The following is a 16325-nucleotide window of genomic DNA, read 5'->3' as shown; positions in this document are numbered from 1 at the left end:
CAACGTTGTATCGTCGCTGACGGACGGTGTTTCCGCACGGAGCATTATTACTGTCGCACAGACGCGGCTCAGTCTGCTGCTGGCGACACGTGCCAGAGCGTAAATAGCGAGGGGCTAAGAGAAGAGACAGGCTGGAGAAAACGACAGAAAGTGTCCAAAGTTTGGAATCCGTTCAAACGTAATTAAAACTAAAACTCTGTACAGTATGTCTACTGCAAAATCAAACTAGCTTACCCCGATAATAGCACAACGTCACTGCTTTAGCATCTCAACAGAAAACATGGAGTCTAACTTAATCATCCATTCCACGAAGCGGACCCAACAAAAGTAAATCAGAGTCGTATGGACGATGAAACTACACCAAACACACAAACTACCAAAATCAAAGACAAGAAAATACGTAGTGGTGACCACGATCTGATCTAAAGAGCTGACGCGTTGAAAACTGCTGATTGTTGCGCATCTCTCTCTCTCTCTCTCTCTCTGCGGCTCTCTCTCTCTCTCTCTCTCTCTCCGGAGAAACCGCTGATCAACGACCTAATAGCATAAGTGTAACAGAGCTGTGTGACATTATAATCAAATATATAAATGAAAATAGGTTGAGTATAACTAATATTTACATATAGGCCTACTGTATATACAGATCAGTCTCAGGTTGAAACTTGTAGTTCTGAAAGTTAAGTTGCACAACTTAATGTAATGTTTGTGTATGTTTTAATGTATGCCTTAGTTTGAGGTTATCATTTGAAAACAAATTCTCTTTAAAAACAATGTAATATGGCACTTAAATGCACTTAATATGTTTAGTTTTTTGAGAGATGACATTGTAAGCAATGTAGGCAATACAAATGTTGCTTTTTTCCGAAAAAGTTGCTTTTTTCCCTAGTTTGGGTTGTTTAAAAACGCAAAAAAAATTATCCAATTAATCGATTGATAAAGTGCTAGATTAATCGATTACAAAAAGTATCGATAGCTGCAGCCCTACTCTGTAGCTTGAACCCATTTCACATATTTAAATCATGCATTTCAAACTCAGATCCCCTGCAGAAGCAATACATTCTGTGGAAAAGACCTCCTGTTGCAATGAACGCTATGGATTGGAAACGGAATCTATTGTTTATGTATTAATTATTTGACATTTAATTTACAAACTAAAAAAAGTGGATTCAGTTTTAAATGACTATTTTTTTCTGATGCAGTTGGTTTGTTTACAAGTGCAGAATTATCATCTACAAGTTAAACTCTTCAATTATGTAAGGGTAAATACTTGTAATTTATATGATCAAAACAATTCTGCAGATTACAAAACAAGCTCTGTTTTTCCTTCAATTCAGTAAGAAAACAAAAGTCCACAGTCCTAATTCTAATGGCAAACAAATCTGATTGCGATCTCCCCTCCTTTCTTTCTGTGGGATCGTTTGCATTGGTCTCTGTTACGGAGAAGACAGTAGCGTTGGGACATTTGTTAGTCAATGTTTGAAACGGAATGTTAGCAAGCGGCTAATAACTGCTCATTTTCATCCATACGTGAACGCGCTGCAGATACTGTGTTGTGCGTATGTACAATTCCAACCATGTGTTAGCATTCAGATTTAGCGATGCTGTATTTAGACACTGCACATCTTTGTGTGTAGGCAGACTTTGTAAACAAATTGGTTAATTTGCATAAGAACAAGATGATGGGAGTTGCATGAGGAGTCACAGCTAGGGACGGGCAGGAGCTATAAATGCTGTGAGACATTGCATTGGATAATTGTTGTGCAATTATCTATGTATATACTGTATTTGCCTCACAGCAAGTTGGCACTGCAGAGTTTGATTCCCGGTTCTGTGTTGAGTTTCCACGTTCTCCGCGTGTTTGCGAGGGTTTCCTCCCACCATAAAGACATGCATTGTAGGTAACTAAAAAGACTACAGTTGAAACTGGCGCATTTGCAGAAATGTTGATTAATGTGCATTGTCCTAATAAATACATCTTATATCCTAATATATGTAATGATTTATGCAGCAATAATGGCACTTTTGCTGTGTCACTTACTAGCGATGCTACAGTAAATGATAACTATTTGTGGATTTTTCACCTCGCTTAATGAAAATGAAACTGCAGCAATTTCATCTTCAATTTAATGAGTTTTTGTTTTTCTTGGTTGTTTCTTTGACTTCTGTCTTTGCCTCAATTACATTTTTTTCAGTCACGTGTTTCATACGGAGCTACACATGAAGCTCGTTTCTCTACCCTGTGTTAAGGCAAAGTTGAGGAAAGTGATGGGGTGTTAGGCTGGTGGCAGCGTAGTGCCTCATCTCTCAGCAAACAGCTGCTGGGCTCGGTGTTCCTCACACACGCTGCTCTCCACAAATACTTCATCACTGACCATCTGTCTGTCTCTGGTGCAGAAGCTGTCTGTCTTCACGGGACCCTTACTGCATTTGGCTCAAGTCTGGAAGCTGTGCCACAATCTCACCTGGCTTCAAGTAAGTTACACAAACACACACACACACACAAAAACAAACACGCACAGACTCGCAAATGACACAATTCATACTTATTATAGGGGATAGTGTACAAATGACACAACCACCATTACAGCTGTCAATGCTGTTACATTCATTCATGTTATTGTGGTGCACTAAAGTATTGATATTATAATAACTTATATTATTATTGTGTAAGAGATTGTCTGTCTGTTTTTAGTGTAATGTTCTTAAAATGAACGCCAATTGATTTCAATTACAAGCATTTCTTTAAATTTAAAAGTTGTCATACATAATCCAAAGAACTTTGCTACAGCAGTGTCTGTAGCTCGTGACTGTACAGTAGTTTGCTTCAGCACAGTTATTGTTTAGACTTGTTTAGAACTAAAGTGTTCAGTGGAGCAGCTAAAACAACACACTGACAGCACAATACGTTTGGTGGGTTTTAAGGCTCCGGGAAAGGTAGTAAAGCCAAATAAAGACAGAAATGGTATCTGACAGCTGACAGCTAAACACCCACTTTACAGAGTCACCGCTGCCAAAAGCTGTTTGCATTGTACAAGGTAATTGTTGTAAGGGAATTTTGGATGAACTGATTTTTATGTGAAAGTGTCTAATATGGACATGATGTAGATCAAACACTTAAAGTCAACTGAACTGCTGGTGGCATCACAAATTCAAATATATTTCATTCCCACAAAACTTTATTTTAAATTCTTGTGTAGATGCTTAAGTGTCCAAAGACAACAGGTATGTCCTAAATTTTGGGAAATATGTATATAATAATGCACAAGACATCTAGAATATTTCCATTGATGGAATGGAGCAGAACTTAAACATCTTTTCATCTTTTTTTTTTAATCTTTTGTAGTTTCAACTACAGAGTTGGAGCAAGAAGACATTTGATACTTTCAGACAGGATGGAATAAAACTTAGTCACTTCATGAGAAATAAACTTAGGCAAACTGGATGTTAGGGGCTTTATCATCTGGTACCGTCTCCAATCCCAAACTGTAAATCAGCACTTAACTGCAGAGGCCACAAAGCTGTTGGTGCACCGATCCCTGTTTTAAAATGGTTGTCGATGTTGCTCTACTGGTCCCAGTTTTATTGAAGAACACTTGTTTTAATATCAGTGGTTGGGGTGTGGCCAGAAGGGCAGAATGCTTCAAGTTTTCAGCAACTGTGCAGCAGCAATGTTCTGCCTGATGTGATTTTTATTGTTGACTCCCCACTTTCAACACAGAGGTCTCCAATCATGAACCACAGAGGGACAAAAGTGTGCAGATTTGCATTCTAATCAAACACTCCGGCAGGAGGTTTTGGCTGTTAATCCTTCTCTGGACGAAGTTGTACTAATTAGTGAGTTCAGCCACCGTGGTGTTTGGCCAGTCTGAAAGCACATGGGTGGACGCAGCTATACAAAGACATTATTAGGCTTCTAACTCACAGTCTCCACGGGCAGTTTTGTAACATAGTCAATCATGCGTTGCCTAGCGGCCGCAGAAGGGTCCATTTTCATGCCTCCTCGAGTGAGTTGTTCGAAACTGTGCACATCCACTGGGCCCTTATGCGGCACTGGAAATCTGACCAGCAGTTTCAACTGAATCACTTGAGTCCCACAATATGTTTCCACTTTTGTTTATTCACGAGTGGCTGCCATGTATTTACCATTTGACAATAATACCCTCCAATGTCATTGTTTCTGTGAGTGTGGATGCAGCATGGGATGTCAGAGCGAGGGCATGAGAACCTGGAGGAGACTGAAATCACAAGTCTTCATTTTTGCTGTTTAAAAGTGATGTCAATAAATATTTTCTTTATTGAAAAAAGGGAGAAAAAAAACGTGTTTGACAGCTGAGGTGGCACAGAGACACAACGTAATCCCACTTCTGCTGGAAACTGTAGCTTACAAGGACGTAGCGGGTCAGTGTTGTTGAAGAATACATATCACAAAAGTTCAGAATTTAAACTAATCCGTTTTAACATTTGCAGGTATAGGTTTTTATGATATTTTGAAGTGTTGCAGTCAAGCAGCTAATTAGCTACTGTATCCAGCCTGTATACTGACGCTATCGGTGCTATTTTTGTTTGAGTGCTCACTCAGCAAGCTATGGTGCAGAGCAAGACATGTCGTTGGGTGTAGATAAGAATGAGATGTTAAAAAAAAAGAAGCTAATTTGGGTTGCAGTTCAAACTCTGAGGCTTTTTTTGTTTAACATCTCAACTGTTATTATTAGCTAATAATGGAACAGTGAATGCTTTTTTTGTAATATGTAATATGTAATATATATATGTATGTATGTGTATGTGTGTGTGTGTGTGTGTATATATATATGTGTGTGTGTATATATACATACGTGTGTGTGTATATATATATATGTGTGTGTATATATATATATGTGTGTGTGTATATATATATATGTGTGTGTGTATATATATATATATTTCCGATGGGGCTATTGGAATGAAATTTTCACCAGATGTCCTTAACAACCCAAGTAATCCACACATACAAAACATGTATGTCCATGACAAAAGTTATGTTATAAAGTGGAATGATAATGGAAATACATATTGAACACATGAAGAAAAATGGGTGTAAAAAGGCATGGGAAGCCAATAAACCAGCTGAAATCTGTCAGTATTTAGGAAGCAATCCTGCCCCCTATTAGTGCAAATTAATATTAGCTGGATTAGTCCTAATTGATGGCCTGTAAAAAGGTTTCTCATTACCAAGGTGTCACTCAAGAAGCAATTCATAATGGGTAAAAGCAAAGAGCTGTCCCAAGACCTTCGCAAGCTTATTGTAGAAAAACATACTGATGGCATTGGTTACAGACGAATATCTAAACTTCTGAAAGTTCCAGTGAGCACTGTTGGCGCCATTATCCGGAAGTGGATCATTTCACCATTAACCGGCCACGACCAGGTGCTCCTCGCAAGATTTCTGACAGAGGAGTCAATAGAATACTTAGAAGAGTTGTCGAAGAACCATGGACCACTCGCGGAGATCTTCAGAAAGACCTGGAAGAAGCAGGTACAGTTGTTTCAAAGACAACAATTAGTAATGCACTCAACCGCCATGGCCTCTATGCACGCACACCACACAAGATACCACTGCTCAAAAAAAGGAATGTGGAAGCTCGCTTAAAGTTTGAAAACATCTGGACAAGCCAATGACATACTGGGAGAATATAATCTGGTCAGATGAGACCAAAATCGAACTCTTTGGCTGTCACAGCATACACCATGTTTGGAGGAGAAACTGCACTGCACATCACCCTAAAAACACCATACCAACAGTGAAGTTTGGAGGTGGGAGCATCATGGTGTGGGGCTGTTTTTCAGCATCTGGCGGACTTTATATAATTGAAGGAAGGATGAATGGAGAAATGTACCGTGACATTCTTGATAAGAATCTGCTGCCATCCACCAGGATGCTGAAGATGAAACGAGGGTGGACATTTCAGCAAGACAATGATCCCAAACACACAGCCAAGGAAACTCTCAATTGGTTTCAGAGAAAGAAAATCAAGCTGTTAGATTGGCCCAGTCAATCACCAGACTTGAATCCAATTGAAAACCTCTGGAAAGAAGAGGTTCATAGAAGATGCTCCCGGAACCTTCAAGATTTGAAACCGGTTTGTGTGGAAGAATGGGCAAAAATCACAGCTGAGCAATGTGTGCGACTAGTTTCTTCATACAGTAGGCGTCTTGAAGCTGTCAAAGGCTTTTCTACTAAGTATTAAATAAATTTCAGCAAGTGTGTTCAATACTTTGTCCTGGTGTCATTTCACTTTATTACACACAACTTAATTTAAGGACTTATTTGTTTTGATATCTTTGTATGTGTGGATTACGTGGGTTGTTACTGACATCTGGTGAAAATGTCATGCCGATAGCCCCATCCCCAGAAGTATCTTTACTGAGAAAAATGTTGGCGCGTTCAATACTTATTTTCCCCGCTGTATATTGCGAAACAGTTTTTAATAAAAAATAAGGGAAACGGATCAAAAAGGCAGGGACAGTTGTACAGTTTAGAATAGAATGATTTCATTGGTTATTTGCAAACAATGTCTCAGTCTGCGTAGACCGAAACAGCATTCTGATTAATGCACAGGAAAAGGGTGGTGTCATGAAACCAAAATTTAAATTGAGAGAGCACAATTCACAGAGCAGATCGCTGCTGTTCAATTTGTTTAACAAAAGAATGTTGGAAATGATTTCCTTTCGTTTGTTTTAAATTCATCCAGCAATTTCTTGTAGGTTTTAGCACAATTTACGGAGCAGATCTCTCTCTTCTTCCCTGTTTCAAAGCCTGTGTCATAAAAAGCGATGTTTGGCTGCATGCGTTTCAATCATGCAGCGGTGTACCTCACCGTCTGGCAAAATGGGGAGGAAAGATGAATGGGTTGTTGGATGGACAGATGGATGGATGAATAGGTAGACAGACAGATGGATGCAGTAAAGGGTAGAGGAGGAGGAGAAGAAACAGTAGAGGCAGTTAAAGGTACTATTTTCTCCTCCTGGGTGCCTCCTGACAGTCAAGGACTTTGTGCGTCCCTGTGTGGTTGATGGCCAACCTGTTCTTAAATCACCACGCTGGCTGTTGTCTCTCTTACCTCTGCAGTACGTACATTGGTTGTAAACTGTGTATGGAGTTTTCTGTAGTTTTGACGTCCCACTACACTCACCTTCCCCCTCTGTAACACACACACACACACACACACACACACACACACACACACACACACACACACACACACACACACACACACACACACACACACACACACACACACACACACACACTCACACACACACACACACAGAGCGCCACTTCCACTGTTGACTGGCTTCCAATAGATTATTTTGACGGCTGAAAATGTGCAGACCTGGAATTATTGCATATAGTCTGCTTGGCCACCCAGACGCATTACTTTCCCTGCCCTCACACGGACAGAGGCTAATGGGATTTCTTCCCCTTCTTTTAGATGCATGTTTCTGTGTGCCCTCCTATATTTGTGTATTTGACAGTATAATATTTGGTTTCTTGTACATATATCGACCATCATAGACTTTTGTTGGTGTATTTCAAAGCTGCTGGATTCCTACTCCACAGTGACTTCCTGAAGACTTGTCTAACCAGCTGTTTCCAGCAAATGGTTAGCTTACCTTAGTATAAAGACTGAGAGCAGTCTCACAGTGACAACAAGACTTTAATTGTATTAAATAATCAAGATATAACGTGTTAATCAGTGAGCTTTAGAGGTGCTGGTAGGCAGATTGTGTAATCTTCATACAGAGCTGGGCTAGCTGCTTCCAGCCTTTTGTGTTAAGCTAGCCTGATTTCAGGTTAATATTAAGCGTACACACATAAGAGTGGTATGTATCTTCTCATCTAACTATGAGCAACAAGAGTGCACGACCAAAATACAACGGCTAATGTCCTGACCGCAGCGGCCCGGGTTCGACTCCAACCCGCGGCCCCTGTCAATCTTCAGCTGTATTATCAATAAAGTCAAACAAACAAACAAAATGCATCTTTAACTAAGACAAAGAAACTGTTTTCAAGGCACCACTGATAATCTATCTTTGAGTGTCAAACACTCCTACAAACGTAAAAAGTGTCTCTGTAACGTGGTGAAGGACAGCAGATGTAGTCAGCTTGCATTCACAGCAGATAGAGCGTTCTGCAGTGTGACCCAGAGGCACGGCAAAGAAACGCATCCATTGAAACTCCTCAAACCACTCGTGTACCATTTCTCTGTTCATTCATATGTCCGTGTACCATTTCTCTGTTCATTCATATGTCCGTGTACCATTTCTCTGTTCATTCATATGTCCGTGTACCATTTCTCTGTTCATTCATATGTCCGTGTACCATTTCTCTGTTCATTCATATGTCCGTGTACCATTTCTCTGTTCATTCATATGTCCGTGTACCATTTCTCTGTTCATTCATATGTCCGTGTACCAGTACTCTGTTCATTCATATGTCCGTGTACCATTTCTCTGTTCATTCATATGTCCGTGTACCATTTCTCTGTTCATTCATATGTCCGTGTACCATTTCTCTGTTCATTCATATGTCCGTGTACCAGTTCTCTGTTCATTCATATGTCCGTGTACCAGTTCTCTGTTCATTCATATGTCCGTGTACCAGTTCTCTGTTCATTCAAACGTTCTGTATGTCCCCAAAAAAAAGCTTTCCTGGTGGGCCTTCAGGCATATAAGTAGGTATGTAGTAATGGAGAAACTGAGTGTTTGGAACAAACTGGACATATGGATTAACAGCAGAGAAATGGATTGTGCTGCAGGAGTGGTTTGAAAAGTTTCTATGGACATTTTGATTTATTTTGACACATTTTCTTTGCGGTGACGCTGGGTTTCTACGAAGCAGCAATTAACAAACCTTTCAGAGATAATTTTTGGTACTTTTAACCTCTTGATCCTGATGCTTCCTTTACTTCTTTTAAAGCAAAAGTTCCATATTTTGGGAAATATGCTTATTCTCTTTCTTGTGGATATTAGAAGTAGTTTTGTGGTTGAGTTTAAGTGGTTAATTGGATGATCTACTTCCTGTTGAGATGAAATAATGTGAAGACAGAGGGCATTTAATTAATTCAAAACAAGCAGGATATCCAGTAGTAAGACCCTTTTTTAATTTGTTAGAAATCTGTAAAAGTTGTGTGCGTTTGAACTTTTGTTTATGCCTCCTGGTACGCACTGAGATAATAATTGAAGATGCACTGCTTTTAAGGAGGTAAAAGAAATGAGATTTTGAATGAAATTTTTTTTTTTTATTTAATTACTATTAAAAATGTATGTATCATTTACGTAAGCATGAATAGTTGGCAAGCAAGATGAAAAAGTAGTTTTTATTTTTTGTAATTTTCAGGAGTGAGTTTCTGATTTGCATTAAGCCAAGTTAGGTTGTAATTAAGATTAGGGTTAGGTCTGTGGTTTGAGGTTAGTACTGGAAAGTCCTCGCAAGTACAGTAAGATGTGCTTGCGACGGAGAGGGAGGAAGTGCCGATGTGGCTTCACACTGGCGAGGTGCTCCAAGCTGCTCGCTGAGGTTTTGATTTATGAGTCGCGTTTAGCGTGCAGGACGGAGCTGCAATGGACCAGAACGTGAGAGAGATCGGCCAAAACATAGAGAGAGAGAGAGAGAGAGAGAGATATTAAAGTAGGGAAAAATGAAGGAAAGACAAAAGGGACAAGGAATGAAAAAGTGGGAGGGGAGGGAGAGTGAGTTTCATAAGTCTGATTCCAAAGTGCACAACATCTGTTTTTCATTTAGGTCTTTCTATTCAAGAAAAGAAAGCTTCTGCTCAGGCTGTCTTTGAGGCTCTAAAGTAACATCAGACTTTAATGTGATATCTTTATATACGTTTATATATATATATATATATATATATATATATATATATATATATATATATATATATATATATATATATATATATATATATATATATATGCATGCGTATATATGACATATATATATATATATATATATATATATATATATATATATATATATATATATGCATGCGTATATATGCATGCATATATATATATATATATATATATATGCATGCGTATATATGCATGCGTATATATATGCATGCGTATATATCCTTGAAAAAGGTGAAGAGTGGATAGTGAAAGAGGAGAAAGGCAATGAAGATGATAAAGGGATGGTGATGGGACGAGAGAAGGATGAACTGATGTGAATCAGGCAGCAGAAAGAAACCTGACCAGAGTTTATGATGAAGCGGCTCAAAAGTCATCCTCCTCCCGGGACCTCCTCCTCTCCCTGTCTCTTTCTCACCGTCTCCTCTCTCACATCACTCTTTCATGCGCGATCAGTCTCTTTTCCTCCTCCAGTCCTTTCTCATCCAGAGGTGGCATACATTTTAATGACTGATTTGTGGCTGATCCAGGGGATAGGAGAGGGAGAAGACAGAGGATTCCGCCCCTCTTTCTCTTTCGGTCTCTTTGTGATGCACATTTGAAAGATTGTGTGGCCAGACGGCTCAACGTCATACTGTTTCAGGGTGTTTCAGTTTGTGTGTCATCCATAATGCATTTGACATAATCACTCTCGCCGAAGCACAATGCCAAAACAAAAGACGGCCAAGGACAGAGGATGGCTAAGGATCCTGGAACTGGATCAGCTGCGTAGTGCAGATGAAACCCCTTTAAGGATATGCCAAAAGAAAATCCCTTGAAAAGACCAAAACCAGCAGTGTGTTTTCTGACTTCTCTCCTGTCTGTTCCTCAAACAGCAGGTATAGTGCATTTGATGGAGAACATTATCAGCCATGCATTAGATGTGATAGCATCACGACGATCAAAAATAAATTTCATAAGACGTATCAGGCTTTTCAAACAGTACTTATTAGTAGTATTGGGCCATTGCTGGTTTTGGTCTTTTCATGGGATTTGTTGACAATAAGAACAATATAGAATATATCATACAAATGATATGTATTCTCATATTCACCAACTCATCATGCCGACCTGTGTCGATCGATTGGCACAAATCCACCGAATGATGAACAAATGTGATCAACTTGCATCCTTTCAGGAGAGTTGATGCGTGTCAGCGCAGGGAAACTGGACTGGGACGTTTCCCGCCAAGTTGACGCGCGTGAACTTCAGCTGATTTGTGGCTCTGAACTGACACCTACTCAATAAGATTATAAAGTGGCACTCACTCACAGCACAGAGTATTTTACCCTTTTGTCGCTGTTTATGGTCGTTTTTCTTAAGCAAGTTTCTCTAGCTGCATAATGTCAGCTGTCCGGATTCCATTTGCAAATATCAAACATGTTTCACATAATCTTAATAATGAGAACGGCGGACAGTCCGACAGACATGTTCCAAAGGCATTAAACATTACAAATGTAGGATTTGGTCCAATCCGTCATGATGCCAAATCCTAATTATGGGCCTGTGCCTTGAGTGTCCTTGCCTGTAGGAAATAAACAGCTGTGTGTGACATGTGGGATTTATCTCCCCTATTTTACATCTTTTGCAAAGCACTTTGTATCTTGTCTTTGAAAAGTGATAGATAAATGAAATCATCATCATGTTTTGTTCATGAGGGTCATTCATTGATTTCATTCTGCAGATCAGCGACAAATCATTTCGAGCCACTTTCATGTTTTTAGATTGAGAAACAAATCTGTATTCATGTAATTCTTCGTGTAGTTGGGGAGGCTACATGTGAAGTCATTATTTTGTGCCTGCATTTTATCTTGTTTATGGACTCTCATCTGCAGGTGTTAATTTGTTCTGCAGATACTCACCTTAAGTGAATGCATCTATTCGGCTTGTTGTCAAAGGTTGAGTCAACGCTGCATTCATTACAGTCCAAGGCCTACCGGCAAAAAATATTTCTTTGCTAAATGAAATCAACATTGAGCCGCTGAGTGCATTTCATTATCAATGCCCAGATATTATATACAATACTATACAAATATATTCACACACTAAAACTACCAAACCAGGTGGAAAGACATCCAGTTTTTGTTTGGCCAATGAGAACAAGGCCTTTAATACTCAGATAGTAGCATTACTGGACAGCAACTGAAAATGTAACTATTTGTACATAGTGTAACAGAGCCGGCTACAGGGCATGAACCCAGACAGAAAGGGTTTATGGGGAATAAGCAGACAGATGTTGGTATCTGACAGCCAGCAGTTCCTTATGTGTGGAAAGCCGAGCAGAACAAAATGAATTTTAGGCTGATGGTCGCGTTCATGTTTATTCACGTGCATAAACGCCAGAGAAGGTCAATTATGGTGAAGAATGCCGACAAGTCTGGCATGTCCTTTCAAACGTAAAGGTGACCTGTCAGCCTACTAGTTACAAAACTCTGTATACAAACTTCGGTCCGCTCTTATTCACAGTGTAAAGCCCACCACCGCGCAGAAATGTGTTGAGCATTGTTGATCTGGGAGCAGGTCCACGTTGGCATGCTGGAGCACATGCTTCAATGTTCACAGCCCTCTGGCAGTTTGACGAGCTGAGAGGAATGAACTTTGATCTCTGTGTCGATCCCAGTGAAGGACTAGGTCAGCCAGTGCAACACGCGTTGTTTACATGAAGATGATGTGGATGTTGTTTAAGTCAAATTCTGAGAGTTTGGAGAAATCAAATGGAATTTCTGCTTGTTTTTTCTACCTTTTTGTGAATATAGTCAAAAGGAAATGCTACAATCACATACTTAAATCCAGCACCGGTAACTCTGATGGGTCATGGCATTTTATTGCTGCTTTCCAACTCGGATGGCTTTTGTTTTCTTTTAAAGTTGTGTCCTCTGATTCATGTGGACATTTCTATCAGTCGGTATAGTGATGGGGAGCAGGGTGATGTGCAACAAGAGCCTCGGTTTTGACTGAAATGGGGGACGTTGCGGTGACTTACACCACCGACCGCCGAGTAGAAGAAGCAGAGGAGGGTGCTGCAATATCTCCATCATACGTTGAGTCTGCAGCAACTTTTACAACTCAGCTCAACTTGTATGCAATACCGTTTTGCTGATAAATACACATACATACAGGTAGATGATGGCAAACCTACAGTGACTTTCTTATGTGTTTTGAATAGTTTCTATACAAGAGAGGAATTGAATGACATGAAATAATTAATCTATACCAGGCTTTGGCTACACAGACAATTGTTAGGTTGAATTTATTGTTGGTTTTAGCTTCTTCATGGCAATTGTTGATAGTAAAAAGTATTCGATCAAACAAAATGAGAGGAAATAATCACTCTTTGGTGAAGTGGTCACAACCTTTACACTTGCAACTGTAGAGTAGACAAACGCTTTATTCTAAGGGGTCCCAAGCCAAAAAGGTTGCTACTGCTTTAAACAACTCAAATATAAACTCAAGAAAACTTTTCACTATGAATCATACCAAAGAAAACCGCTGTAGATATGATCGCACCATTTATGGTATGACGTCAAACACCAACTGCTCTTAAGCTTTTTCATTTATTTATTTTTTTCTCTCCCAGACTTCTTCATTCTTCACACGAAAACTAAGCAGCAGCCTGGCATTCTTTGGTTTGATCATCACCTGCTGTCTTAGGTCGTATAACTCCCTCTTCGGGAAACGTAAAGGAAGATACTATAAGAGAGCCGGGGTTTTTAGTGAGGAAGAGAGGGTGTATTTTAGTGCACCAGGTGTGTATCCATGCTTTAAGGGGCCTCCTCACAGCAGGTTTTGCAAACGCACATCTCTAAACCTGACAGTTGACAGCCGAGTAGCTGCTTTAACACACACTGAAGAAATTGAGGTGATTAATTCTTTGAGCTGATTTTTCTCCCTCTAGCACAGGTTAGTGTTTTCACTTTCTGGCTGTTCACTGCCTCCAATTTAGACATCTGTTGTTTCTCTCAGGAGCTGACTGAGAAGTATGTATGTCTTGAGGACTGTGAGTCTCTCCAAAGCAATCTAAAAATGTATGTACACGATCATGTATTGTGTCCGTGTAGGATGTGTGTGTGTGTGAGAGAAGTGTGCTTGCTAATTATAGACAGGTGCTGGAAGACTGTGTCTGCATGTAATCTGTGAGATGAAGGTTTGTGTTTAGGTTATATAAGGAACTAATTGGTTTGTTATAGAGTAGGCGTGCATGCATGCTTGTACAAAGTGTTTCGGTGTGAATACTGGATCATTACTCTTGTGCTAGTGCAGTATATGAGCCCGTGTCTGTTTTATTTGGTTCATTACGTGTGGGAAGATTGTTGGCGTCCATGAGGAGCGCCACTCAGCTGGAGGAGCTTCCGCTCCACCGTGCATCGGCCCAATCCCGTTACTCAACCGTCGAATGGATGCGTCTGGATGAGTCTGGATGAGCCTTTGATTTCTGATCGACTCGAGGGTGAAAGATGTTGCGTCTATTGGAGGCAGAGGAGCGTATCAATCGTAGGCACATTTTCATCAGAGCAGCAGAAAATCAATAATTGTCAGATTGGGTTTCTTGTCGGTTTGGAGAATTGGTTCAAAAGCTGAACTCTGAGGATTTGGATTGTACAGCAGCAAGTTCAGAATAGCAGAAATTGCACAATAAAAACATTTTTGAAGGATTCATTTGACAGGATTGAGCTTTTTTTTTTTGTCCCTTTTTGCTCAAATGTGGCTCTGTTTTCAAGTACAGCGAATTTACACAGATGTGGTTAAAAAGGGCAACTCCTCAATCAATGCATAACACGTAGGGGACAACAAGCCCCAATTAATCTACCAATCTAAATTAATTCATTATTTTGTCACTATGTTCTTGCATAGATGGTAACAACAGGTAGTGAAAAGTGTTTTCAACAATACAAATCGACACACCTTGTCCTTTTCCCCACAAAAATCCACACAAGCACACAGCTTTGATAAACACTTCCATCTCTAAGTTACTTTTTTTTGTGTGTATTTTTCTTGTTCCTGCAGAAAGCTGGTCAAATTATAGTCAAAATATATATGTTTCCCATGCCATTAGCAATGTGGGAGGTTCAACAGCAGAAAGTGTTCCCACAAAAACATCAGTGGTAAATGACAGGTTTTGGTATCAGTCGCTCTAAATCAACACACTTCCCTCCAGCCTGTTTTTCACTGACATTCAACAATAATACAGTGAGACATTTATTGCAGAGCAGGCAAACTCAAGGCACCAATTTCACCAGCAGTAGCTTCGGTTGACTAAAACACAGTGCAGCTACAGAACGTGTTAGGAGGCAGTTTGAGGGAAAGTGAGGGCACACAAAAGTAAATTACAACTTTTCATCACAAACTAACTCCTGGAATCTGCTGAACGCAACAAAATTGATAATACACAACCTTGTTAAAGATCCAAGGGTGGATTTTCCCTTCAAGTCCGGCCACTACTGTGTCCCAACAACAAAATACGAGGCACAGACACTCTGACCTCAGCCAGACACAAAACAAATTACATTTTGTTACGGTGCACTTACCTCCCTGTCTCCAAGCACCTCCTCATCAACAAAACCAATTTAGGGAAGACTCAAGAGGTGCTTTGTTTGAAATGGACAGTTAGGAAAATGGATGGTAAAAATGGATTGATGCAAATTCACTGATGTGTCTCTTTGTTGTGTGTGTGTCTGTCTTTGTTTCTTTGTCTTCAGAGGCGGCTTTGAACAGGATGTGGAGAGCGGTTACCGTCAGCATGCTGATACTTGCCACGGTAGGAACATGTATTTATTCTCAGTGATTTTACAAAAGCAATGAAGACACAGAGGAAAAAACGGCAACTATTGACCGGTATTAGATCTTGATGGCAGAGCGACAGCAGGCACAAGTGACTGCGGAATCAACAAATTATAATGGAGCATTACGAAGTATTTATTTCAACGAGGGCAGCAATTCAGTTCATGTTGAAGGAGATTGAAGAGTAGTTTGTTCGCCCCCGTTCGCAATCCCTGCTGGAATACTGTTCTCAATCTTTCTGTGTTAATTAAGCATTTGCTCATAGAAGTGTTTTTATATAAGACAAAGTGGGTTGTTATGGCTCTTTTGCGTGTGTCTGGGATGTGATCAGAAGCACAAGCAGGACCGATTCAACATTACATGTTTCCCATTTGAAGTGAATGAATTGGAGCCCAGAAGCCAGGAATCTCAACCAATCACACCACACACACTGATGTCCTTTTGAATTTCTTTTTGTCTTTCTCCAGATGTCCTGGCGACCACTCGCAAGCAAAACCCGGCTCTGGATTCAGCGTATGGTCAGTGGATCATGTCTTTAATTTTTCATTTAGCTGGTCACCACTGAGCGCTAACAGACGAAACGCTAGCAAACTGAGCTCAGTTCACTTGTT

The 16325-nt window shown here is 40.0% G+C and overlaps 1 protein-coding gene across 7 annotated transcripts in view; it reads left to right on the top strand.

Annotated features, from left to right (window-relative positions):
- sema6e (sema domain, transmembrane domain (TM), and cytoplasmic domain, (semaphorin) 6E) overlaps positions 1-16325 on the top strand; it is a 164326-nt gene that overhangs the window by 127588 nt on the left and 20413 nt on the right. For all 7 annotated transcript variants that reach the window (XM_039805603.1, XM_039805608.1, XM_039805607.1 and 4 more), the window contains 3 exons: positions 2395-2472; positions 15633-15691; positions 16182-16232. In XM_039805603.1, coding sequence (XP_039661537.1) covers positions 2395-2472; positions 15633-15691; positions 16182-16232 — 188 coding nt within the window. The remainder of the gene's footprint in view (positions 1-2394; positions 2473-15632; positions 15692-16181; positions 16233-16325) is intronic.

This window comes from Perca fluviatilis, chromosome 7 (assembly GCF_010015445.1).
Source record: "Perca fluviatilis chromosome 7, GENO_Pfluv_1.0, whole genome shotgun sequence".
NCBI classification, from domain to species: Eukaryota; Metazoa; Chordata; class Actinopteri; order Perciformes; family Percidae; genus Perca; species Perca fluviatilis.
This window is presented reverse-complemented; position numbering and strand designations above follow the sequence as displayed.